The sequence below is a fragment of the Plectropomus leopardus genome, chromosome 22, assembly GCF_026936395.1.
Source record: "Plectropomus leopardus strain MGB_pleo_1.0 chromosome 22, ASM2693639v1, whole genome shotgun sequence".
Classification (NCBI taxonomy): Eukaryota; Metazoa; Chordata; class Actinopteri; order Perciformes; family Serranidae; genus Plectropomus; species Plectropomus leopardus.
In genome coordinates this window covers 8,957,144-8,984,916 of record NC_142197.1, presented here as the reverse complement: position 1 = coordinate 8,984,916, position 27,773 = coordinate 8,957,144, and the positions used below count along the sequence as shown (strand labels likewise).

The 27,773-nt window shown below is 37.5% G+C and overlaps 3 protein-coding genes across 3 annotated transcripts in view; all 3 read left to right on the top strand.

Moving 5' to 3' along the window:
* The first annotated feature begins 1,446 nt into the window (after positions 1–1,446).
* Positions 1,447–7,994, top strand: LOC121961113 (4-galactosyl-N-acetylglucosaminide 3-alpha-L-fucosyltransferase 9-like). The gene is made up of 2 exons (XM_042510977.2): positions 1,447–1,636; positions 5,019–7,994. The coding sequence occupies exon 2, from the start codon at positions 5,027–5,029 to the stop codon at positions 6,137–6,139; it is 1,113 nt and encodes a 370-aa protein (XP_042366911.2). The 5' UTR covers positions 1,447–1,636; positions 5,019–5,026; the 3' UTR covers positions 6,140–7,994.
* An 869-nt stretch (positions 7,995–8,863) lies between these two features.
* tcp11l2 (t-complex 11, testis-specific-like 2) lies at positions 8,864–18,780 on the top strand. Its single transcript, XM_042511788.2, has 10 exons — positions 8,864–8,989; positions 12,106–12,286; positions 12,590–12,722; positions 13,326–13,446; positions 13,662–13,885; positions 14,035–14,171; positions 15,426–15,601; positions 15,756–15,937; positions 17,127–17,299; positions 17,450–18,780. The coding sequence occupies exons 2-10, from the start codon at positions 12,118–12,120 to the stop codon at positions 17,710–17,712; spliced, it is 1,578 nt and encodes a 525-aa protein (XP_042367722.2). The 5' UTR covers positions 8,864–8,989; positions 12,106–12,117; the 3' UTR covers positions 17,713–18,780.
* A 1,492-nt stretch (positions 18,781–20,272) lies between these two features.
* Positions 20,273–27,773, top strand: part of apaf1 (apoptotic peptidase activating factor 1) — a 52,060-nt gene continuing 44,559 nt past the window's right edge. Inside the window, exons 1-10 of the mRNA XM_042511053.2 lie at positions 20,273–20,425; positions 21,791–21,971; positions 22,500–22,689; positions 22,981–23,178; positions 23,952–24,144; positions 25,346–25,458; positions 25,610–25,741; positions 26,555–26,793; positions 26,936–27,103; positions 27,217–27,348. Of these exons, the coding sequence (XP_042366987.2) occupies positions 21,828–21,971; positions 22,500–22,689; positions 22,981–23,178; positions 23,952–24,144; positions 25,346–25,458; positions 25,610–25,741; positions 26,555–26,793; positions 26,936–27,103; positions 27,217–27,348 (1,509 nt within the window). The 5' untranslated portion in view covers positions 20,273–20,425; positions 21,791–21,827. The remainder of the gene's footprint in view (positions 20,426–21,790; positions 21,972–22,499; positions 22,690–22,980; positions 23,179–23,951; positions 24,145–25,345; positions 25,459–25,609; positions 25,742–26,554; positions 26,794–26,935; positions 27,104–27,216; positions 27,349–27,773) is intronic.

Genomic DNA, 27,773 nt, shown 5'->3' with positions numbered 1-27,773 from the left:
GTCAAAACTAAAGTGAGATTTAAAGAGAGATTTCAATTTAGTCATATTCATTTCAAGCGTGTTTTAAAGTTTGGAGCAAAAGAAATTTTACTTCAACAATGATTTAATCAGGTTGAAAGTTAATCCTTGTTGGTACAATCCAGCCTCATATTAGTTTCCTTTACTGTAATTTAGCAATTTGCACACAGCAAAGCGTCGTTATTTCATCCTGTGGACTACACATGCATACAAAGCTGAAAAATGTTTTTATCTTTGTACCTCTACACACCTTTCTGATAACTATATTTTTATCTCTCTGTAAAAGTGACCTTTGGATTTAGTGATACGTCACTCTTGCTGGCTTCCTCTAATTGTCAATCCACATCCCTTTTCATTCTAGCAAAGGGAGGTCCTTTCTGTTGATCGCTACTGTGCTTTATTCTCTGTTTGTTGTGTTGTTGTCAAATCTGGTAAGAAAGCAGCAGGGCAGAGGGAAAGTGAACAGATGAGTACTCTAACAGTTTACAGATCTAGTAATTGTGCGTTTGCATGTTTCTTATTCAATTACAAACCAAACCAAATCAGTCCAGAAAAAATATTGAATGAAAAATGTCAATGGAATGATAAATCAAATTAGAGGATGCCCACATTTCATGCTACTGTGAAAGGTGGCTTTTGGCTTCAGTGTCTGAGTCAAAATCACTGACAAAGCGATGATACTTGACAACTTCAAAATGAGAATGGGCTGGATTATTTATGGTGGAGGGAGGGGTCAGGCTATTTCCAAGGAAAATAAAAGCTTGGTAAGCTTTGGTGAGCTTTAAAAAGAGTTTGTCTTCACCTAACCTAACCTGTCAACCTTAAATTTTCACAGCCACATTCACATTCAGAAGTACATGAAAACTAGAAAACATAATAATGCATATGACATTAGACAACAGCGGCAAAGGTTTTGTATCAACATTTCAAGTAACAAATTTGAAATAGGAGGTTTCAGGTTCCTCTACCAGGAAATTTTAAGCATCAAACTCTTCATTTCCTGATAATTTTCTGATAAATCTTTATGCAGCCATTTGTACCTTTTTTTGCATCAATGTACGATGCTTTTTGTTTTTGTCAAAATTGAAATCCTCTATTACATTTATCTTTTTATCTCACTCATATGTTAACTTTGAGGCTTCAAACCAGCAGTCCACAAACCAATAAGTGATGTCACAGTAGCTACATCTATAAGTCATACAATCGGTGGTTTTTATTGGGGGGCACAAATGCACGTATTCTAAATACTGTGTCTGTGTCCCCAAAATCCCTGCTGTAATCTACACCCTTGAAAACACACCTGTGAAACCTTGAAAAACAAAATATAAAACTATACTACCCGTAGCACACTGTTATCTGTCCCTACACCCAATCTGTTTATGGTTGCTATCTGAGATCAGCATACTTCATAAAGTCAGGTGACTGTGCCAAAGAGACAGCCTATCCCCACTGTGAAGTGCCGAGCTTTTGCAATAATGATGGACATTTAAGACTAACCCAGGAGAGAGGAGGAGAAACAAGTTTTTCTTATGAACGTGGCATTTACAGGAGTTGTGCTACCAGGAAAAAATTCTATTTTTTTTATTTTTTATTTTTTCCAGTGTTTATCAACCTAAAGGTGAGATTGTTGCTCTTTGTGTTTTTCTTATTGCAATATTAGACCTCAGTGGCCTCTTATGATGGAATAATTTAAAGCTGTTTAATCAATCTCTAACAGTTGAAAAATTAGAAGTACGTGGTCTGTGTCATGCCTGTGAGTAATTTTAAATATCTTTTTTTCCGCTGTCTAACAAAGACAGACATTAGTGTAACATTTTTATTACAGAAATAAAGCTCCAGTAATTTTGCTCCAGAGTCTGAATGAATGGTATCAGCGGGTCAGTTTAGATAATAATTCACTCGTAGAGGGAAATTGTACCACATATTTTTCATTAATTATTTATCAAATGGGTGCAAGGACTATTCACCTGCAAAAAAAGTGCAGGTGCAGATTGGTTGAAAAAACACTAGCAAAACCTAAAGATATAATAAAAGTGAAAGAAATTAAGCTCTGTTGTTTGTCATTGATCACAGCACCACTTTAATTTTCCACTTGACATGGAGACAATTATGTTTAATGTTTTTTTCTAAACTGATTGTCTCGACTCTCTGTTTGCCTACTGGGTGGTGTTCACTATTATGGCGCCTCATTCGCATGGTTGTCTTGGTAATCTCTGTATCTCCCAAACCAGAACAGACATCCTCATCTCTTTTTTGAATTTTTAAGTCTAAATTTAAATTAATTACAAGATTTTACTTCTTTATTTTAAAGCATTTTATACCATTCAAAGCACCCCACTTGTAGGCATTTATGACCATTAAGTAGGCCTACACAAAGTCTGCAACTTCTATAGGTTTTCTCTACTTTATACTCTTACTTCTAGGGATGGGAATTGATGAGATTTTATTGATACCAATTATTGATTCTGCATATCAGTCTGATACTTCATCAGTCCTATTTTTAATTCCTGATCAATTTTCTGCATGAAAAGAAAAAGTCCTCCAGAGGTTTTCATTGTCAGTGCAACTGTTTTATTATCTCTGAGCACAGTTTGGATGAAACAAGAGAATATTTCTGTTTTTTTATGTGTTTTATTTGTGAAAAAAAATCTGCTAATCCTACCTGCATGGCATTTATGTTATATTAATAGAGGATGTTTAACAGACAAGCTGCTCGGTTGAGACACAGTGGAACTCAAGTGTAGACTGTCAAACAGGCAACAGGACATTCCTGATATTCAAGCTCACGTAGCGTTGAGAGATGTTGATCATTTTACATTACCAGTATACTAGTAGCGCTGATGTTATTTCTCCGTAAAATGAAGTCACGCCACCTCCCTCACAAACATGACTCTCCTTCCTTGTTAAAGTTTTAAAGACACATTTCATTCACAGAGTAGGCTACGCAACATGCAACCTCTACAAACTTCACCCACTAATACAAGACAAACCCACTGACTTGGCGTTATCTGGAGCCTGCTACAATGGAGTGCCCCCAGAATTAGGTTTTTCTGTAGGCCAACCTAGAGGCTAATGTCGCCCTGGTTCCCTCGTCAGAAAGCCTATGGGATTCTTCCATTTGATTATGAATCACTGCAGAAAATAAACTATGTGAGAAATTAATGTTAATGATACTTGTCTTTTGTTCAGTAAGATAATTTTCAAAATTAAACCCCACTGTCAGAATTTTTGAAGCCTAAACGCAATCGCCAGAAGAAAAACAGCTATTGCTAGGCTTAAACAAACTACATAACAGTCGTGTCGCAACCATTACGAGGCTGTAAAGCCGTGTTTGTCGCAGATCAGGGTGATAGTCTGTATTTTTATTTAGCCACTTGTTTTTTAATTAGATACATAAAAGCTTCAAAGTTTATGAACAGGGTATTTACTGACATATTTTATGTCATAGAACAAAATGTGAAAGTCTCTCACAGAACTTATTTACTAAAAAAAAAAGTTGACTGGATACCCTAGCCTAAATATATCCAATCAATGTGGTCCATATTTGTGGCATTAAATTGTTTATGATTTAAATGATTACTTAATTGCTTTTCTGTTCTACCTGTACAATCTTTCATTTCAATTAATAAATCAAATTAAGACTTGAGACAATGCTGAGCACTTTCAAATCCATGCTAATCTACCTTTTCACCATTGTTTTTTTTTATTAATTCTCTTTTAAATCATAAATATCATCAATAAAATAAGATAAACTTTATTGTCTCTCCCAATCAGTGGCAGAAATTCTCCTTTGACAAGGCTCCAGCAATAAATATAACACATTATTAAACACACTTAAGGCACATTCAAACTCACAAAGTACATATATTAAAATGCAGCAGCAGATAAAATTATGTAGTGGAGTGTCTATTTCATTTTGATCAGGGTGGTTATTGCAGAGGGAATAAAAGATTTTTTGTAGATGTTTTTGCGGGCCAGAGGGACCTTGTAGCATCTGCCTGATGGCAGCAACTGGAAGGAGTGATGGGGGGGTGAGAGGGGTCCTCTGTGATCAGGGTGACTTTCCTGATCACAGAGCAGTTATACAGTTCAGAGAGAGGAGTTTATGGTGAACCAATGATTTTGCTGGCCTGATTAACAATACGGGAGAGTTTAGTTTTGTGTTAGGTGGAGAGGAAGCTGTACCAGGATGAAATGTAAAAGTGAGGATGGATTTAATAAGTGAAACGTAAACCAGGCTTAAAATGTCTGACTTTAAATGTCTGCAGTTTCCTCAGTAGGTGGAGGCACTTTGTTTTTGAGATGTTAATCTTAAATGAGTTGGGCCAAGTTGTCAACTGCCTGTTGATATCAGGTCAGTGCAGTGTTATCATGCAGGTGAGCCACCAGAGCCACATTGTCTGCATATTAAAAAGAATCATTCCTTCACTGCTACATGAGATGTTATTGGTATAAACAGAGAAGAGAACTACCACTACATCCTACCTCCTTACTTGCTTATTTGGGTGCTTTCGGAAATACTCACTCTGAGTGCAGGAGCGCACTTTAGCACAAACTGCGCACTCTGTCTCTGGAGATGGAGCAGCAGAGTGCCCAAAGTAGTGAATTTGTGATTAACTACACCGTTTTTTTATTTCATGTAAGACTAGAATGCTCAATTTCTTCGAACACCACTTTGTTTTGGTGTAGATTGTTAAAAATTACAAATGCACCCCTTGTTTACTATCATTAGAGCATTGGTCATATTATCGCAGCCTTTTAAAATACTTGGGATATGTACAAACTTGTAGGAGAATGTACAGTTTCTGAGAACACCTTGAACATGTTGATGTCAGAAATGTAAATAGAATTACAGTGACTTTGTAAAAATGACTTTTTGGGGTTTGGGAAAATCTAGCTGTTAACATTAATTATTGTCCCAAAGCACATCACTTGCTTACAATCAGACAACCCAATGCATTGTCCCATCATCTCCTGTCTACAACCATTCTCTCTCCAAGGGTGAGCCATGAGCATCTCCGCCTGCCAGTGGACTACTCTGCGCCCGATCATCTTCGGCAGCCTAATAGTTTTGTGTTTTCTGGGTCTTCTCTTCACATACTACCAGCCTGATATCAAGTTCCCTAATTTTGGCATTTACCTAGAAAAAGGTCGTCAACTCTGTCCAGCAGTTCTGTGTGCAGAGAGCGCACAGACCCAGAACTCAACCACTGCAGTGGACACTGGGACTGACACCATTGTTTTGATCTGGATGTGGCCATTTGGTTCCAGACATGACCTCAGCTGCAGTATTTACAATATTGAAAGATGCCACTTGACAGACGACAAGACTCTTTACCATAAAGCCCACGGGGTTCTCTTCCACCACAGGGACATACATGGAAATGGGGAAAACTTGCCAAAAGAGCCACGTCCTTATTTCCAGAAGTGGGTGTGGTGGAATATGGAGTCCCCTGCAAACTCAGGTCAAATGTCCAATCTTAATCACTTATTCAACTTGACATGCAATTATCGTCTTGATTCAAATATTCCAGTGCCTTACGGGTATCTGGTTCCAGTGACTCCTCAAGATAAGAGTTTCAAACTGCCAGCGAAGGACAAGCTGGTGTGTTGGATTGTGAGCAACTGGAATGTACGATATCAGAGAGTTCAGTTCTACAATGAACTGAAGAAACACGTCAACATTCATGCCTATGGAAATGCCTTTGGCCAACGCATCAGTAACGAAGACTATTCGAAGATAGTTTCTAGTTGTAAATTCTACCTCTCCTTTGAAAACTCTGTCTACAAAGACTATATCACAGAGAAATTATACAGTCCTATGATGAGGGGAACTGTACCAGTAGTTCTGGGCCCTTCAAGACAAAATTATGAGGATCATATCCCAGCTGACTCTTTCATTCACATCAATGACTTTTCTACTCCAAAGGAGCTGGCAGAGAGGCTACTCTACCTAGACAAAAATCATTCTGAGTACATGAAATACTTTGATTGGGCAAGTAGGTATAAAGTTAAATCTGCTTGGTTCGGAAAAGAACATGCTTGCAAAACTTGTAAATACTTACAAAACCACAGAGGGTACCAAGCTTTTCATGGCCTCAACAAATGGTACTGGGGTTAACAGCACTCTACCAAAAAGGATATTTGCTGAATTACATTTCAGTCTGTGACACAGGCAATAACGAACTCAGGATACCACACTGCCAGTTGTCTACAAACAAAACTGTACTGTATCCAAATAATTTCAAAGGTGTTGTGATCACTCATATAGATGTTCTTTATATTTTGGGTTAAATTTATTTCTTTGCCTGGGCAGTCGCCACAAAAAATACATTGGCATTGTATGTTTCTGCAAATCCCGAATACACTACATTTGAACATTTATCATATAAACGTTTCTAAAATTAGGTAAAAATTAGGCTGAATTTGTCATTGGGAGGTGGGTGGGAATGTGGATTGAATGTCATTGAGGCAAAAGTCCTGCCAAGCTACAGACCACTGTTCAAGACCAACAGACAATAAAATTGGTCCTTGGTGTGTATCCATTATTTGCATCAGCTTATAGTGCCATGAAAAGAGATTGTTTTTTACCAAGACATTGCTGCTTTTTAGTGGGGATTGTTCCCCCAAACTCATGTATTTTAAGCCAAAACATGATCTTTTTCTTAACCACAACCAAGTGGTCGGTCAGAAACATATGATGCCAACATATTTTTCTAGTGATTGGGATGCCTTTGCTCAAAGTGTCATAATGCATGCAGCAGAGACAGTCTGCAGAACCTTGGATTTTGTGAATGTAGTTTCACACAAATCCTTACAATAGTAGACTTTCAGGACTATGGTCTGCCACATGATTATCTGGGCTAACATTATTCTCACAAACGCTGCATCTGACATTTGTTACATAATAATACATTTTAATTGCTTTTCACATATTTTTCCATGGGTGCTTCCAATCCAGTGAAGGTATATGGAATTTAATATCCATTGTTTAGTGTTTTAAAACATTACCTCATCTCAGTGTCTCAGAGATGTGTATCTCAAAACCTGTCTAGAAGTAACAGATAATATATGTATGTATGTATGTATGTTTTCTTTTTTCTGTTTTTCTAATTTGTGCGAACCCAACTGTTAATTGCGATTTATGCAAATGTATATATGCATTTGTGTTTTTCATCAGGAGGTTTTATGTGAAGAATTTTCTAAGTAAAAGTTAAAAAGGTATTTTCTCATATCAAAAATCTAATTTCTCATAAACAATTGCCACTCTTTAATATCAGAAATTTAAAATGTCAACTTTGAATATATAAATTATGCTTCAATGCCAGTTGTTCATGTGATATCAAAAGTTGAAGCTGCAATTATGAACTAACTTTGACCTAATGCTAAAAAGGTTTCTTTCCATGGACAAAAACATAGAGGTCATTTGGTATATTTACTTTGCTGATACAAAACAGTTCTTCTGTTCTCTTCCTGTTTTACGAGCAGCGACAAAAGGACTTTATTCTTTACAGAAAGCCAATAAAACAGCATTTTATAGCCATCACCAAGTCAATGATTTACGTTATGACTGCTGTTGGTAGTTTCTGGCACTCTCAGTGGACTTCCTTTTATTTGGACATTCAGAAAATCTTGTTTCATAATAAGAAGTATGTTGACCTGTTTATCCATTTTTTTAGCCGGGGGGGACAAAGGTGGTCAGTGGGAAATATTTTCCCCTAAAAAGTCTTTTATGAAGACACTGAGGGGCCCAATTTGGCTGTTGGGAAAAATTATGATACACTGTTTTTATGAATACAGTAGTCATGGTAGTCATAAAACATCCAAACACCTTACATATCTGCTTCAACAGGTTCTACTTCAGTGTCAGCATTTTCTTTAACATAGATCCTCATGGTTGTCTATGCAATCTTCATCTTTGTCTCTGCAAGGTCTGCAAGTTTTCACTAATAAAGAACAAAGAGAAGAACCATAAACTCTGTTAATATTGCATCACATGTGCTTGACTTTCCCTGTTCACGTTTTTCTCTGTTCATTTGTAACAAATTGTTATACTCTAGAGAGAATGATGAGAACTACATTTGTCAAATACAACAAACCACAATATAAGCATTTGTTTGGTAAAAATATATAGAAAATTTCCTCAGATTCAACTTCTGCGCACACTATGCACTCTTACAGTACATCTCTACCTCCATCTAGTGGCCGCCCCACGTATAAGATGGAGCCACAATCTTTTGTTTTTAAGGGTAAATACTAAACATCACTTTTTGTTTTACAATACAATAATACTAAAATGATAAATTATGTTGTTATTTATACCACGGGAGATTATTGTTCTTTTAATTATTATTATTATTATTATTATAACAATAAGAAATACTATAATAATAATAATAGCATTATTATACTGTGTAATATATACTAGTATTAAATATTATTATATTATGCTATAAATATCATACCAAAAAAGACCTACAAGATAAAACAACACCCATAATTGTTTATTCTTTTATGCATTTGGTTTAGGCCTATGTCCCCATAATGTTTTTCAAACAGACAATACTCGCACAGCTGTGAACTCACTGAGGTCACGTCACATCCGTAAACAAAGACGGCCCACGTGAAGCAGAACAGAGCGTACCATTTCAACCAAGGGTGATACTATGCAGAGTATTGTATCAGAATTATTTTACGGGGCTATATGTGAGCATTTACTTTCATACATGCAATTTTAAGATCTATATGTTTATGGAAAGACTTGAATGTCCAATCATAAACCTTGTATTCGCCTTCAATCAGCCGTTGTTCACCCCTATGTATGAAATGGTTTCGTCGGTTTGTCCTAAGAGCTAGCTAGGGTAACAAGGACCTTTAAACAGATACACGAGCGTTTCCGTACGACGACGAATCCTCCCTTAAGAGTTGAGCTATTTTGGGAATCAGTCTCCCATCCGGAGACTTGAATGAGGTAAAGGTCACTTTTGTTTCGGATATTTTACTTAATTTAAAATTGTGAATCATTCGGCTGGTTCTGTTAGCAACTTTTACCATCGTGTTGGCTTTGAGTTTGTCTTTGTTGTGGAGCGGAAACTTGGATACAGTCGTCGAAAGAACTAGCAAGCTAAAGTCAAAATATAGCTGCCGTGTTACATTAACCAATGTCATGATTTGTATTCGGCTGTTATCGCCAGAGCGTTTGGTAAAGTAACAAAGACAGTCGTGCAAACACTACCATCATGTAAACAACACTCGTGAAATCCACGATAGTAACAACAAATGTCGTCTGCAGTAAGCGTGTTTTTGTTTTTTGTTTTTTTTGTACGAGCTCTGGTGTCAGCATAGAGACAAAATGTACTGTTAAATGTGCATGGGGTTCTTGTTTTGGTCTGTTGTTGAGATCACGTGTACCCACTCCTTACGCGTGTGTGGATAATTTTTTTCCATGTGCATAGCAGTGTAACCAAAGATTTTCCATACAGGGGTGAGAGACAGAGAGCTGCAGCCAATAACAAGAGTCCCCGTGTAGTTAGACCTGCCTCCCCGATTCAGTGCTTTGTTTACATTATACTGCAGCAGAATCTGGATCCCAGAAGACTGTCTTTGTTCTTGCAGGAGTTACTGTAACAGCGTGGAGCCTATATGGACCTCTACTGCGTAGATCCAAAACACCTGGGCACGTTATTGGGTTGTTGACAGACATGTCAGCACACTGCATTCCTGTGCTGGAGCTTACAGTCTACATTAGACACTTTATTAAGGCATTGTTGGTTATTTATGCAGGGGAAGAGGTGGTGCAAAAAGAGAGAGACATGTCAAATACTGTTTAAGCACTGGGGAGGGAGTTATGTGTTTTATTTTGGTTTATGGGAGGGGCATACGACTTTAAATGGTGGTATGTTGTATTTATTACAGAGCTTACACCTAAATTACACCATTTTTAAGAGACAGAAACTGTAATAATTGAAAATATTACATTTTTTGACAGTCCTTGGACACATCATGTGCAACAAACAGTTATATTTTTAAAAAAATTTTAAGCCTAAAATAATGAGATTTAATCCAAATCACCTTTTTCTACGTCTCATGTAAAACAACATTAACCGTTTGCTCTAACTAACCAGCATGCACAACAAGAGTGAAGGCTGTTTTTTCCAACTCCAGGATTTTGTTTTCAATTTTTAATTTTCAAAGTTTTAAGTCAAGTAACTAATTAGGGAATAAGGAAGGGTCATATATTTTCCCCAAGACATTCAGGGAGGCTCAAGGAAAAGTATTTGTGGCTTCAGTGAGCTTCAAAATAAAAAAAATAAATAAAAAGGTCACATCTCAGCCCACCCCCTCCTCTGATAAATAAAGAACAGTTCCTAATTCAGCTCACGTGTCTACACACATGCCAAATGTTTAGGTTTTATCTCTCAGTTTTTGCATGCTGTATTTTATTTTACCTAGTATGCAGACTACTTTAAGAGGATTGCTTATAATGAAGCAGCAGATGACAGAGGAGACCTAATCCGTAATCAGTTTTCTGGACTGTACCATGCCCATCACTCTGGATAATCTCTGAAAATTGGCCTGCTGCGTTGCTGTGACCTAGCTGTCAAGTCTAGCAGATGATGTAATGAATGAGCTGCGGACACAGCAGGGGGAACATAGAAGTCACACACTCACCCTGCGCACCCACCCACCCTCACCCCTTGAGCTATCTTTAAACCAAAAGAGCAGCGAGAGGGAGTGTGCATTCATTTTTAGGAGCAGATAACTGAGACCGGGGACAGGAACACCCAAGGGTCACCCTGCCAGCACTGTATGCCTGATACAGTGCTGTAAGATAATATTAGAAAGGCAGAGGTCTGACTAATTAAAGGCGTTGCAGTATGTATTTGTGTGTATTTATTTGTGGCTATTTGTTTATGTGTTTGTAAGAAAAATACAAGCTAAAGACACACATACAAACATAAACAATCCCTTTTTCTTATGCAAATGTGTTTTTATTTGCGTGTAAAGGACAGACAACACAGGGACAGGTGTAACAGGATCGTTTCAGCAGTTGAGAAGCCCTCTGTTGTCTCCGTGTTGCCCTGGAGACACAAATGATCTCAGATAGCTCCGGACACAGCGTCCCTTTTGTCCTCAAGCAATACAAGCTTTTGTTTAAACCTAGTTATGGAGATTTGTTCTGTTTGTATCCTGACTTTGGAGAGTGTTGTCAACCTCTGTGACAGTTAACGCACACTGTGTTTTCTCAAAGAATTACCTCATGCACCATCAGATCAAGATGTTGATACTTAGAATTGGGCAACAAAGCAGCTATCTCTGTTTCCGTGGAGACTGGGCTGCCAGCTGTTTTATTAAGTGTGACTGGTGTTTTTGTTACAGTGCTTTAACTGCTTTGGCAACGCCAACTGCTGCTAAAGTGAAAATAAATTCTGTCATTCACTGACAGTTACAGACTTTCTGCCTTTGAGACAAGCACAAGAAAAACGATGGTAAAAGCTCTCTTAAAGGGGTTATGTGTCATAACAATGTGAGTAGTATGTGTAGGTGAACTGTTGTAAAATTTCCTCCATCTTACCAGAGCACAGATCTCCCCGCCCGAACCTGCTGGCTGTACGGCTGTTGCTAGAACTGAAGATCGCAATTAAAAAAAAAACAAGGCAAAGTAAACCAATAAAATAGCTGAGCACTCTAGTTTTAGCAGATGTTACCCAAAAAGTTAATGTTGTGACAATTTTTATCTGCGTAATTATACATTTTTGGTTTTAGGTTATTATTTCTAATTTATTTTGGACAAGAATGAAGCTCTATGTCACAAAAAAAAACTTACAACAGGCTTTGGCAACACAGATTATACTTGTAAGGAAATTCAAGGTGTGAAATGTCCAAAGTATTTTACTGAAGCACTTAGAAGAGCAAACAAACAGTCAAGAAATGATAAACTTTTAACTTCAAATTCCAAACCTGTTGCTGTTTCTGTAAAAGTCTTCAGATACCCATCAATCTATGACCCGCTGAACAGGTTCAGTCAGACATAAAGGCCTCCTGTTGAAGATGCAGTCAAAAAGCTAACCAATTTCACATGTGCAGCTGTAACCCAAGATGCCTCTAAACGATGAGCGACCCGCCTCCACATCCAGCGGCGAGGACCAGGGCAGTGATGTGGAGTCGTCGTCGGAGCGCTGTGACAGCATGACGTCGACCAGCGACCTGGACTGTTCCCGCGAAAGCTTCACCAGCGACTGCTCCAGCAAACACTGTACACCCTCCTGTGAGTTTGCCACCTCGCCCTTTTCTGGTTTTCTGGTTTTCTGTTTCTGCACTGTCTCAGACCAAACATCAAGAATTTATGATTTACTACAAGCCTGAGATAGGGAAAAACAATTAAAAAACAAATGGACAGCGTTTAATTTGACAAAACAATTTAAAGCAGAATTATGTTGTAGTTTCAGTCTGTATTTAACCTCACCACTCTCATCATGCTGCTTCAATCATCAGTTTTATGCTCCCTCTTTTTTTGTTTAAGCTCTTATTCATCATTTTATTAAGCTTGTTCACTATTTGGTTCCCACAGCAAGTCCACCCAAAACCTTAACCCTGGATGAAGTCATGGAGTCTTCCAGGGACATGTCCAATCTCAGCATCGCCCATGAGATCATTGTGAACCGCAACTTCCATCTGGAGCCGGACACCCTACCCCAGGGCAGGTATAATGTGAAAAAAATATCTTGGCTCTTCATTTGTTGTCAACCTGATCATGTTTTGTGTATTTTGAATTAACATAAATGCCAGTTTTTCAGGTAAGGGTTTAGAGAAATATAGAAGTAGGTGCACATGAGCTGAATTACACTGAGCATCCTCGAACCTCTCTCACTTTGCAAATTAGGACCACCATTTTAGAGCCACAACCAAATACGCCACTTTTCTTTCCTTTTGGTCATATTTCGTCTTTTTGACAGCCCAAAATTGCACAGTGTGCTCCTCCACAGTTCCACCCTCTCGTCCAAATATGGTCACTTCTTAATCGAAAGAAATCAAGATGACAACGGCCAAAATGTTGCACTCAAGGCTTCATAACAGCAGTCCACAAACCAAAGGGGGGACGTCTCGCAGTCTATGTGCTTGCTGTTGTCTCTCACTCCTCACACTCCAGTGTCTGCTGTTTATTCCCTGCATTGTGGAATAAGATGCTGTTAGTTATATAGTACTTTATGCACCATCCCTACTAAAGCCCTTTTTTATTAAATAGTCATTTTTCCTACAGGAAATCTACTCAGCTAATTTAAATGCTCCATTTGTTTTTTTTTAAGTTTATGGAAGGCAGTTAGAGATAATCTCCACAAGGCCTTTTGGGACATCCTGGAGTCTGAGCTGAACGACGACCCGCCTGAGTATGGGCAAGCCATCAGATTACTGGAGGACATCAGAGAGGTCAGCACACAAAATGTTATAATAACGGCTCCACTAGATTTGTTGAAAGGACTTTATTGATTAAGATTTTTCTTTAATTCATTGGCTTCCCTTTGTTACTGTTATATTTAGGGGTCGACAAAACCAATATCAGTCGACCCCTCATTATATGAAAAATCACTTAATCACTGATTACTCAAGTTATAAATAATGCTTGCCATAATTTTCCTCTTCAGACTTTACTGTCATTCCTTAATCCGGGTGCCAATCGGATGCGGACCCAGATCATGGAAGTGCTGGACATGGACCTGATCCGTCAGCAGGCTGACAACGATGCTGTTGACATCCAGGGGCTTGCCTCGTACATTATCACCACCATGGGCAAGATTTGTGCCCCAGTTAGGGATGAAGAGATCAAGAAGCTCCGTGGAAGCTCAGAAAACATCGTGACACTATTCAGGTAAACACACACACAGGGTTTAAAGCATTTGAAAACATTTGTTTATGATCAGAGATTGTGTTGTCTGTCTGAGAGAAAACATGAATTTGACTGTTTAATAAGAAGCAACAGAATCACAGTGGCTCCTCTTTTTTTTTTTGACACACCAGGGAGATCTTCCGTGTGCTGGACCTGATGAAGGTGGACATAGTCAACTTCACAATCGATAATCTGAGGCCTGTGCTGCAGAGGCAGAGTGTTGAATATGAGAGGGCAAAGTTTCAGAGCATCCTTGACAAAACACCCAGTAAGTGAACAAGTGCACCATTTTTTTCTATAGCTTTTTATGCTGATATTTATCATTTCAATTGCAATTAATTCACAGTTTACCCTGACACAATACAATATGTTACATGTCAAAAACAAATACAAATAAACAGCAGAGGTCGGTGAAGGACAACAAGATAAAAATAACTCAAATAAATAGCATTAAAAATGTCATTTAAAATGACCACTGTCAGACTTTAGTAACCTGTTAGCAGAGGGAATGAAAGAATTGGAGTTGCCAGGTAATTACAAAATAATGAGTGGAATAAACATATTTTTCAAAATTATTCTAATTTATTGACGTAAAAGGTATTAAAGGGATAGTTTGGATTTTTTGAAGTGGGTTGTATGAGGTACTTAACCACAGTCAGTGTATAAAATACAGCATATGTATGATATCAGACATCTGACATCCTTCATCTGTCAGTTTTAATATACAAAGTAATTTTCATTCCATTTTATTTATTTATTTGCACCTTTTAAAAACAGTAACAGAAAATGCGTCAAAAAGAATACAGAAAAACAGGGTGCCAGGACCGGTTAGAAACCCAATGAGCTTATAGAAATATCTCACCAAAGGTTAAACAATAAATTACAAGTAATACAATAAATTACAGTACTTTGATGCAAGCAATATACAATGGGGTCAACAAAAAATGCCTAAAAGATCGAGACAATTTATGAGTGTGAGTGTGTATATATGTAGTGGGGGCACCCTGCTCTGTGTTTCTTTCAGCTAAGCGGTCCTTGGACTTAAAAAGATTGAAGACACCTGATTTAAGACACCAGCATCACACAATGACAAAAACATATTAAGCAGTGGAGGCAGGGATAGACAGCAACTCCCATATTCTGTGAGGTAAAATTACTGTTTTTGTCTGTGGAGTTTGGTGACTTGAAGAGGGCGACATAACGGTGTCTCTTTCCCCATGGAAAAAACTGTCTGGCAAAAATGTAAAGCAGTAAAAATGTTCTGAATATAATGTACACTTAATCTGATATTGAATTTTTTGGTGGCTAATAACTTTTTTGCCGCTGCCCCCGTCCATAGCATTATATTGCTTAGCTTCTGTATATCTGGCTGCTTCTCCACAGTGGTGACATGCTGACCATTATCTACAGTACATAATACACTGAATATGGATTAATACTTCATACAAACCCAAAAAAACATCCAGACTATCCCTTTAAGAACAAACTCCTCAGTCGGTAATTCTGTGATAAACTTCATCAGATGCTCTGAAACACACCACCTCGTGGATCAAGTCAACACTGGAGGAGCTGTCGGCCATCACCCCCAAAGACAGTCCAGGGAAAGGAGAGCAACTGGTGCCTGGGCCCTTTCAGGTCATCAACGCTGCAAACCTTCGCATCCTTACGTGGGACTACGATAAGAGCCAACTGCCTGAGGTGAGCGAGTTTTTGAATTTGTGTATGTAACTGACAGAGAGAGGTTTTACATTTTTGTGTAACGCAAAACAATCAAGTTACCTAAAGGTGTGTCATGTGGACTGCCTCCTAGTTTCATGAAGGTAAATTCATTTTCCAAATTGACTGTTTTTAGACGTGGATGACTGATGAGACCCGTCTGCAAGAGATTCAGTGGCAGCTCCAGCGGTGTCAGGCGGTGAACGAGGTGCTGCTCATTATCTACAACACGGTTGGAGGGCCCATCCAGGGTCTGCCCTCGCTGTCTGACCGCCTGAAGAGGATGATCAGTGTGCTGCTGGACGGGATGCACAGGCCGTCAGTTGACTTTTCTTCATCCATCTCAAATCAGCAATCTGTAGTTAAACATTTATCGCTGCAATGAAATGAAGTCATTTTTTTTTAGATACTGAGTCATAATTTAAGATATTTAGTCATAATTTTCAGAAAATTCCCCATTATTTTGAGCAAGTTACTGATTATTTGTCATTATTTTAAATACCAACTCATTATTTTGAGATACCAGGTCATTATTTTATCATACTTACAATTTTAGGATATTGAGTCATTATTTAAGATCATGACTTAATATTATTTTGAGTAAAATGAAATTATAACTAATTATTTAGAGCCACTAACTTCTTATTTACATTCATTATTTTGAGATAAGTAAATATACTTTGGGAAAAGTTTACCCTTTTCTATGTACTAAATTATTATTTTGAGAAAGTTTCTCTTTTGGAGACGTTATGTCATTATTTTTGGAACAAGTGAGTAATTTTTGAGAAAGTTTCTCTTTTGGAGACGTTATGTCATTATTTTTGGAACAAGTGAGTAATTTTTGAGAAAGTTTCTTGTTATTTTGAGACAAGTAAATATTATTTTTGGGAAAAGTGTCCCATTATGTTGAGATAGATACTCATTATTTTGAGGAGGATTTAAGATATTAACTAATGATGAAATCAAGTCATCATTTTTGACATACTTGTTATAAGATACAAATTATTTTGTGATAATAGCTTCTTAATTATTAATTCCTATTTTTTGAAGATGCTAGGTCATTATTTGGGAAATGTTTCCCATTATTTTGAAATGGTAACTCATTTTGAGAAAGTATGTTATTTTTTTTTAAGATGCCAACTCATTATTTTGAAATACGCATCATTTCTGAGAAAGTTTCTCATTATTTTAAGATACTAACTTTTTTTATGGTTCTTATTATTTTGAGAATGTTTCTAATTCATTTTGAGAAAAGTCATTATTTTTAAGAAAAATTCCTATTATAACACACAACTCATTATCTGGCGAAGGTTTGTCATGTTGAAATGATATGAACGCTTTTTTTTTAAAGTAACTTATAATAATGAGACACTTCTCATGATAATGACTTATTCTACTTAATCTTTTTTTTTCATCATATCAGGGAAAATGGGCTTCCGTAGTTACTGACTCTCCACTTTACATAAAATAGGCTCAAACCAGACCTCTCCTCTCCTTCTATCTGTAGGGACTTTAACCTAGAAGAGGCACTAGAGGGCGTCAGTGCTCAGATCTGCTGTGAGCTCAACAAGTCTTTAACAGAGAGAAACTACCCCACGCTGACCCCGGCGCTGCAGGCCACACTCACAGGCCAAATCTGCAATATCACTCAAGAGGACAATCCCATCCGCACTCTCGTTGGTAAGAATGTGTGCTTATATGAGCCTTGTGCTTGATCGTCAAAATGTTTTCGTACCATTTATTGGAAAGAGAAAAATGCATTTGTGAGTGCACCAAATTCATTTTTACTCACTGGCATTTTCTAACCCGACATTCTCTGTTTCTTTGCAGAGGATCGCGTGCAGCAGTACTTCATGGCCCTCATGTGTGATCCTAAACCCCAGGTCAAACTTGAACAAGTACCAGCTGGCTTGACTGCTATCAAGCCCGAACTTGCACTGATAGGAGCAAAGTTCGTCTCCCTTGTTAACTACAACAAGGTTGTCTATGGACCTTTCTACGCGGATATCATCAGGAAGCTGATGTTCAGCAGCAGCCCACCAGCAGCGAGTCCTCCTCAGGACACTGCTCAGGACTCTGTCACCTCCAAATAAACCAAATTTTGACCCGTGCAGTCTTCTTCTTGCTAGTAGACACAGAAAAAGCAAAGGAGGTCCTACAGTAGCTAGGCAGTGCATCTGCTCCGCTCAAGCCAGTGTACTCCAGTAGTTGGAGTTACCTTCATTATATTGTAAATGTAGTTTTTATCACTACATTTAGCAGTGAAGGCGCTGCAGTGTAGGTGCCATGCAGTAGACATTAAATGTAACCTGCATCCTTTGTGATTAAACATGCTCTCCTTTTAATAATTACAGCTTCAAACAGAGAAACCAGTATTACAGCGATCCATGTCTGAACCTAATAGTGATTCCTACATTTTGGATTTGTCTCCAGTCATGTTATACGTACAGAGGGATGGAGGAAGTCCACAGGGAGGAAAAGGGCAAAACCTTAGTGTGTCTAAGGCATAAAGCTTTATGAAGAAAAGAGGAAGAAGCTTATATATTTAGAGTTGTAGCAGAGTAGCATCCTTATGTATAACTACATAGTTAGCTATGACCACCTTTTAACACATTAATGCAAATCCTGAGAGCCCTTTTCCTATGGAATAAGTCTTTTTCATTGTTCTCCCTTTAACTTCTTTATCAGCCAGAGAACTTAACTTTGTGTATTTTTTTAATCTACTACTATACAGCAAAAAAAGGCACAAAAAAAGGAAATGCTTTGGATATTGACTTTGCAAAAAAAGAAGAAGAAATAACTGTTGTCTGCATGAGTAGCTTTGTGTTGGGGTTAAAACATTTTAGTTTTGTTGTCACATGTTGTTTGTTCTATACTTTTACTCACACTCTGCCAGTGAAATACTTGTTATATTGATTTAGTTGCTCTGTTTGTTACATTTTTGAGGTACTGTTGTTGTTACAGTATTGCTGCGTTGGGTGTGGGGAAATGAAAGGTGCTGAACTCAAAAGAGATTTTGTGTCCAAAGTTTCCAATGGACCCAACGATGCACAAAGAAAAAGCAGTTGTGCACTTTTACAAAGGTTTACATGAAAATGTGGGAAGTTGTTGTTCTTTTCTTCTGTACCACAGTTAATATAATAAAACTTGAGAAAAACTGATCACGTCTACATTTGTTTAAGGACAGATTTGAAGTGCTTTGATGAAATAATATGTGTGTGCTACCAAAACCAAAATCCATGTTTAACATACAGTAAATAGTGTTGTATGTTGGCTTGTCAGTGCTCATGTAGAATCCTACATTTTATTTCAGTTACATATAGCATGTGGGTGAAATTTAGTTTTGTACACGGCCTTCATTGCACATTAACAGAAATATCATAATCGCAACTAAAGCACAAAGCCAAAACTGTATGCACTGACTCAGAGTACATTAAATATTTGTTTAACAATATGTAAAAGACCATGTTGTCATGTGCATAAGGTCAATAAACTCCATGACGAGAAAATTACCCATTAACTCTAACAAAAATTCACAAAATAAATTTGGAATACAGCCATGCTGTTCTACTTCATCTTAAAAGTCATATAATAATGAAGGCATGTTAATCTAAATGTGTTTTTCATGATTCATAATATTGTGTTTTTTAAGATACCTTTAACTCAATGGTTGTTTTTCACTAGCTCTAAGGCTAATAAATTAAATGTATATTGTAAAACAGACATTAAGCCGTGAGGTATATGTAGGTATACAAAATTAAACCATAATATATCATTTTAATGCAGAGGGTATATTTTCCTTCCCATGAAATAAATAAAACAATCAGAATTTTTTAAATAGTAATTTTTGCTATAAACATCCCTAATTGGATGCTAATGCTGGCATTTAGCTCTTTCATTCTTCATTTGTTCATATGACAAAAGAAAGAGAAACAGTAACATGAGAAAATGCACAGGTGGTATAAAAACAAAACATGTAAAAGCACCCAATATAAAATTGAACTTAAAGACAGGTGTGCATGCTTATTACAAATTTACAAAAAGAAAGAGTCCAAATTCCAAAAGTAATACTAATGATGCTAAAGATACAGAGATGGTATTTTAAATCATAGACTTTTAATTATGCAATTACTATAGCGCTTTTCAGGTCTGTCAACAAGCTAATTTATTTTCTGTATTATTGTATGTATTGTATACAGTTTATTTATGGCTTCTTATAATTGCATTATCAGCACTTCCTTGTTCTGCGGAATAAACAAGATGCGCTCATCGCTTGTTGTCACCAGGCAGCAATGTTACCTTCATAATAGTCCGAAAATCTCTAAATTCAGGAATTCAGCAAACACGGATAGACACTTTTTCGGTTACCAAGCGCTGTAAAATTTAGCAAAAATATTTAGATAGTAGTGCTTTACACAGAAACTTTCAGTTAAATAAATAACGGATTGATACATGACTAAAGTAATGCAAAAAAAGGCATATAAACACGCTAACACTATTATTTCCGAGTGTATGAGAAGTCATTAAAAGCAGCATCAGTTTGCCCAGTTACAGATTCCTGAAATGATGACCTCACCCATCACGTGGTTCAAATCCCACCACGCGATTGGCTGATTCCCCGCGGGGGTAGTTGTTTTTGTTGTGAATCCGGAAGCTCTCCTCTTTCAAAATTGGGTGTGTAGTGAACGGCAACCAACAGAGGAATAAATCGCCTTTTAATTCACTGGATTCTTTAAAACGGGACTTCAATTTACAGCCATTTACAGTTCAACACATACCAGCCTCGGTAAAGAGGAGGAAATATTCGTAAGTACCCACCGGCGGTTACTTTCTTTGTTTCATTTTCCAGCAGGTCAGAGTGAGTGAACTTGTCGAGACAAGTAAAGAGCAAAGTGTGTCAGTCAAACGTCAGATAAGTGATAAGAGGAAAGTACGTAATAAAGTAAATAAGCAGAGTTAAGCTTAGCCCAGACTTACAGTATCTATATTAACGTCCACATCCAATATATAATAGTTACAACTGTTAGCATTATATGCTGTGTCGTTACTGGGAAAGCTAACCTTTAAACTTGGTAATAAACAGGTCGGTAATTTATCTAAATGTTGCCTGTGTTACACTAAAACATAATATCATGGTGACTGCTTAAAGTCTGTGAAATGTCACTTCTCTATTGTTGAGTTAGACCTTGGTAAGGCCTCTGTGAACAGCTGGTGAACTCTTGTATTTTCACTTTTAGGAGCTTCCTGTTCCTCTTTCTTTTAAGAGGGATAGTTGGCACACATTTTACTTTATGTCTGGCATAATTTATATTAGAATATTCTAAGTTAAGGTCTCAGTTATAAATGAATATGTTTTATGATACACAAATGTTTACATGGTGGTATCTAGGATTTTGCACTTTGTGTTTGTATGACTTCCCTCCTCTTTTACTATCAGACTTGTTGGTTTTTAGTGGCTCTCTTGAGTTGTTGTTGTTGTTGTTGTTGTTGCTGCAGTGGAGATATGTACTTTTGTTCAATGCCTCTGTCTGGTGATCTAAAGTGTGGATTCTGTCTATGTTTTTGTATACATGCTGCATATGTGGTTTTTATTTTATGTCTACGGTGGCAGACCAGCGCCCCCCTCTGAGATCAATAAAGTGAATCCTATCCTGTCCTATCCAATCCTATCCTAATGTTTTCTAAGACTGAGTGATTTGTGATTAAAGTCGTGATTTGTGATTAAAGTCGTGCTTTGCGTTATGGGGTTGGTTCGCACGGTTGACTGTAGTGTATGTAAAAATAGATGACACACATAACTGTGTGACACACCCCACAGTGTGTGACACAACCCAAATTATTAGCACGTGTGGATATAGTTTGGACCTTTCAAATATTATCACGAATCGCAACTGTATCTGTGTAAAGCAGTGGTTTTCCCAGTTTGGTGTTGAATAAGTTGACTGTATAAAAGCCATCAGCGCTCATTAGTAAGGAGAGAGAGAGAGAATCTCTGCAGCCGGGTCCAAAAATCTTGTGAAAAGACTTCCCATAAGAATATAGACTGTTACAGAGATTAATTACTGTAGATGGTTTTGGAATTAAATACTGTAATAATGACACATGGCTGTGATGGGTGTCCACAACCTTAAAGTTAATCAAATCTCAGGTATCTCCTCCTTTAATTTGCAGTCTAGCAAGTCCTGCATGGTGGGCGTGTTGCACAGAGATGGCGTTGGAGGAAGGAGCGAGGAGCTGTCTGCTGCGCTTTCGCCACAGACTGGAGGACGACATCAAGCCCTCCTTCCTGATGGACCACATGATCAGTGATGGTGTGCTGACTGTGGATGAGGAGGAAAGGATCAGGACAAAGGTGAGCTGCTGTTTAGGCTGCTGTAAGCCTAAGCCTTGTTGTTGCTGTTGCCTCACAGTGACTTAACCACTTGAACGCCACACAAATTGTGTCCATGACGTCCCATGTTGTAACCACAGCTCCCAGCTCCATTGGCACACTAAAAGCCTTATTAATGCAACTTATAAACACTAAGTAGGTCTACCTGTTTTAAAATTACTTTATGAAAGTCATGGAGATGAGGTATTATGGAATAGTGTTGCTATTTTATTAATAAAAAATTGTAGGAACCCTGTATGTATGGCTATACTGACCTATATATCTTGAGGAATATTAAGGAATTTCATGCTTTTATTGTAGGAAATGTAGGGATATTTTTCTACATTGTCATACATGCCATTGAAAAACATATATATACTATATATGTGTGTGTGTTTGCACAATTAAAAGCTGTAAACTGATCATTGTGCTCCAGCCTCCTTCTTCTCCTATGTAAAATGCATATTTTGAAGTCCACGTCTTGTTTTTAATGTCTCTCTCTGTCTTCAGTCCACCAGGAAGGACCAGGCTGCGGCTCTGCTGGAGCTGCTGCTGAGGAAGGACAACCGTGCCTACATCTCCTTCTACAATGCCCTGATCAAGGAGGCATACGATGATTTGGCCAATCTGCTTCACGATGACCTACCACACATGATGCCTGATGCACATAAGAGCTCCTCTAACGGCTGCACACCGTATGGTGAGGAAGCTGGGGGTGTTTTCAGCAGTGGAGAGAATGGAGGCGTTGATGACAGTGTGTGGGAGTCCTTGAGTGTTGGAGAAAAAATCGGTTGCATGTGCTTATTTGGTTAGACGTGTTGGGTTACTGCAGCAGCTTAATGCATCATGAGATAAAAAGTATGCTGACAGGCTGCCCAATATCTTAAAAGCTTATTTTTTAGTTTTCAAATGTCTCATTTTTTGCATGTGGAATGTGTGAAAACTTAAACACTTGTTAAGTTTATTTGCCTTTATTGTTGTAATTCTTCAGTCCAGACAGTGCTGAGTGAAGGCGGCGTGCCACAGAGGCCCGTGGTGTTTGTCAGCAGACCAGAGCTCGTGAACCGGGTCAGGGAGAAACTGTACCGACTACAGAAGGAGCCTGGCTGGGTCACCGTCTTCGGCATGGCTGGCTCTGGGAAATCTGTCCTGGCTGCCGAGGCTGTCAGACACCATGGACTCATTGAGGGTGAATAGCTGCCTAGTCTGATCCTTAAAAAGTCTTAAAAGGCATTCAATTCATTCATCTAAAAATAAGGCCTCAAATATTATTAAAATGTCTTAAATCAATCTTTCAAAAGTCTTAAAAATCCAAAGACATTGTGAGGAAGATATTATGATTACATTTTCTGATTTTGCACCATGAAATCTCAAAATAATTGGTAGTGTCTGTTTTTATATGATTTACTTATTTGAACATCACGCAGGACAAGTTAGAAGAACCAACAGTCACTCAAACATTTACCGCATCTGCTCAAATGATAATTAAACAAACTTTTTTTAAGACAAAACAGATGGATACTTTAATAACACATGGTCAATGTTTAACGTGTGTTTGACTCTAGAAAGTTTTAATATTTTCAGCATTTTAAGTAGATCGTCTAACTTTTTAACTTGGCCAAAAAGTGTTAAGTGTTAAAGTAAATATTTCATAAAAATTGTCAAGTAATTGATGTCAGTTAATGTTTTTTTTTTTTTTTTTGTTGTGGTTATTGTAAAATTGGTATTAATTTTAACTTGCCATAAGCTGTAGGGACCCTGCTAACACTATTGGCAGACCTTATTTTGAAACTACGTCAAAAAAAACATTCAGAAATTGTACAAATTTTAATCCTGGGCTGATTTTCCCGCTCAATAGTGTTACAGTCTCAAACATGTTTGCCTGATTATCAGTCCTGTGTTACTTCTCACCTCTTGCCTCTCCGGTATGTTGTTTTTCTCCCCCTACTCTTCCCCCTGCAGAGTGCTTCCCTGGAGGGATCCACTGGTTGTCCATCGGCCAGCTGGACAAACCAGACTTGCTGGTGAAGATCCAGTCATTGTGTTTCCGTCTGGAGCAGGGCCTGGATTCCCAGTCGCTCCACCATCGGCCCCCCAATTCTCTGGACGAGGCCAAGGAGCGCCTGCGCTTCCTCATGCTGCGCAGATATCCAAGGTTACTAAATGTTCAGATAAACATGACCCGCTTTGTGCTTTTTAGATGAATATTAATATTTTAAATGGGACTGCAGTGCAAGCCAAATTGACTTGATGATTTCATACATCGACTAATGCCACAACAAAACATTTAAGCAATAAATACAAACATTTCTGGATAATATATTGATATTATTTCAATATCATGATATGAGACTAGATATTGTCTTAGCTCTTAGGTTTAATATATCATAGATGTTGTCTTTTACTGGTTTTAAAGGCTGCATTACAATGAAGTAATGTATTGTTTTGACTTAACAGACTGCTCTAGCTGTTTTATTATTTATTTTTAACCACTGATGATTATAAATCAAAAATCTTGTTGTGTAAATATTTTGTTAAAGGCATCACTTGTCAACCTTACAATATTGCGACAATATCGACACTGAAGTAATTTCTCAAAAAGATTGTGATAGTTTAAGTTTTCCGTATCGCTCAGCGCTCATGTAAAATCATTTGTCATTGAGTTCTTCATAATTTGCTTAAATAACAAGATAAAAACAAAAACAAAATTGTGATATTAGGACAAAGATATGCAGCCAACAATAAATTAAATCACAATATACGAGAGGTAAAAAGGTTGACTCCACACATTTCTGTTTATGCATAAAGAAAAGCAAGACTTGTTTCTAACGGTAAATCCAAGTAAAAGCTTGAGCTTCTTGTGACATATATATGATAAATATATATATATATATGGATATGAGCCTTAGAAGACAAGTGATCATCAATTAAAAACCTTCTGTATTTAAAAGTAGCTTAATTTATTCTGCAACTTTCTCTTACTTCTCTTGAAGTAGTAAAAAACACAAGTCTTGTTTTTTTCTGCATTTAGAGCAAGTTGCAAGCTGTCTATACTCTATTATTACGTATACTCTATTAAATACATACTGATGATACTCAAAACCCTTAGCAGGAGGTTGGTGTTGTCAGTAAAGAAACTAAAGAGTATGATGAATTTAATTTGATGACACTTTTTTTTTTTTTTTACTATTTTTATACAACTGTGTCATCATTTGGTGCAAATACACTCTATAAAAACGTTTAAAGTCTGATGTGTGTTGATCTTCTGTAACACCAGCCACTGTAGATGCTCTGGTAACCACTGTTTCTTAGTTTTCATGTCTCTGATCACTTGTCTGTTTCTGTTTTGGCCTCAGATCTTTGCTAATTCTAGATGACATCTGGGACAGCACAGTGCTGAAGGCGTTTGATATTCACTGTCGGATACTTTTGACCACCAGAAACAGAAGCCTGACTGACTCCGTTAGTGGTATGTGCCCTACTTCTTTTATTTATTTATTTTTTTAAATCTGGACACTATACACACGCAAACTTGAGTGATTTAAACCTTGTTTTTTTATTTACACTGGAAAAGACTCTTGTACTTACAAAAAATGTATGTGCTTCTCTTTATTTTGTAGGTGCCAGGTATGAGGTGGGAGTGGAGAGTGGTCTGGATGAAAACAAGGGACTGGAGATCCTCGCTCTGTACACTCAAACTAAACTCCAGGGACTTCCTGAGGAGGCTCGCAGCATCGTCAGAGAGTGTAAAGGTCTACAAACTTAAACATTATATACATGCAATCTCTGTCTTTTTCACAATATAACAGATATTGTTAAATCTACAGTTTGGCATACAGATCTTGAATATTTTTATGTATTTTATAGGATTACAAAAATAAGCAATTCAATATCCTGCATTTGCCAATATTTGTTATGTAAATTACTCTTTAACAGCATCAGAACATATCAGTAAGTTATGTTTTATGTGGTTACTTTTTAAAAACTCATGTAAATTTTAGTTTTAGTTTATTTGCTCACAATTAAAAACTGCGTAAAATCCAGATGAATAAAAATAAAAAAGAAATGTGTCAGGTGAGGCCAATAAGCCAGAGGCTTATACAAACGGACCTTACCTCAATTTGAAACAACAAACAAATAACCAAAAAAAGAAGAAAACAAAAATAAACAAACAAAAAATAAACTAACATTTTACAGAAAAATACAATGAAACACAAATGACAAAAAAGAGCACACAGCAGAAAAAGTAACCTTTCAGTAAACATTAATCCAGTAAAAAACAAGGGATACATTGAACACAATGAAAAGAATAAAATGAGAACTAAATTTAATGATTTTAAACTTTTCTAAAGATAAAGTTTAATTTATCACTCCATATCTTTACACTGAAATAATTCTGTAAAACTAAAGAAATGGTTAAAAGATGAAGGTTAAGAAGATGGTAAGAAGATGTATTTACATATAAAAACACATATCTGATAAATATTTATGTCATATAATAAGAGAATGTTCATATTGTGTCTTTAACATCCAGACTTTTCTGCTTCTCTGTGCTATCATCTCAGGTTCGCCTCTGGTTGTGTCTCTGATCGGAGCTCTACTCAAAGAAAAACCCAACCGTTGGCGTTATTACCTTCGCCAGTTACAGCAAAAGCAGTTCAAGCGTATCAGGAAGTCATCGTCTTACGACTACGACGCCCTCGACCAAGCCATGGCTGCAAGCATTGAAGTCCTACCTGAGGAGCATCGAGAGCTCTACAGGGACCTCACTGTGCTGGAGAAGGACATCAAAGTGCCTGCCAAGGTCTGGCTGCAAAACAAGAGCTATGAGTTGCATATAATGTATTATATGTGGACAAATTATCAATTATAGTCTTCCTCTAAACAAAGAAATGGACAGTCACACCAAAGAAACGCACAGGCTACAGTGTTATTCCCTCTTTCAGGTGCTGTCCGTTCTGTGGGAGCTGGAGCCGGAGGAGGTGGAGGACATTCTTGAGGAGTTTGTCAACAAGTCTCTGCTCTTTGTGGACAGTCACAATAAACCCTACCTTTACTACCTCCACGACCTCCAGCTGGACTTCCTGGAGGAGCAGAATCGCACCCAGCTCGAGGTAAGTTTGGACGCTCCCTATAATAGATCAAACAGTAAGACTGTGATCTTTTTGTTAAGTGTGTGGGGAAGAAAGGCCTCCTAGCTATAGACATTTATGTGTGTGTGTTTCAGAGCCTGCACTCTAAAGTGGTGCATCAGTACCAGCAGCACTACAGAGACGGTCCTCCCACTTCAGGAGACGAGGAATGTCTCTACTGGATCAGATTCCTGACGTACCACATGGCCAAAGCCAACCTCTCCCAGGTAAAACACACACCTGTTTGTTTTTTAAATGAATGCTGCAGTGTGCACTGCACTGCAATGTGTATACAGGTATTCATGAAGTATTTTTTATGCCTGAAAACTCACCAGTGAATGGACCCATGAACCCAAAACATGCACTACAACTGTAGTTACTGCACTCTGCCTTTGCATTACTTCTATAACAGTGTAAGGTACTGCAAAGGCAGTAAAAAAGTAAAAGTAAAAAGTAAAAAAAGACAATTTTAGTGGGGTATCTTTTACAGTATGAGGAGAAGTGTTTACTTTAGATTCAATATATATTTGTTTCGTTGATAGATGTCTGTTTTAAAAGTAATAACAGACAGAATTTTAAGCAACCCTTAAGTATTATTTGACCAGGTTAGACTTAAATTAAGATTGCTTGACATTATCATCTTCTTCATCAC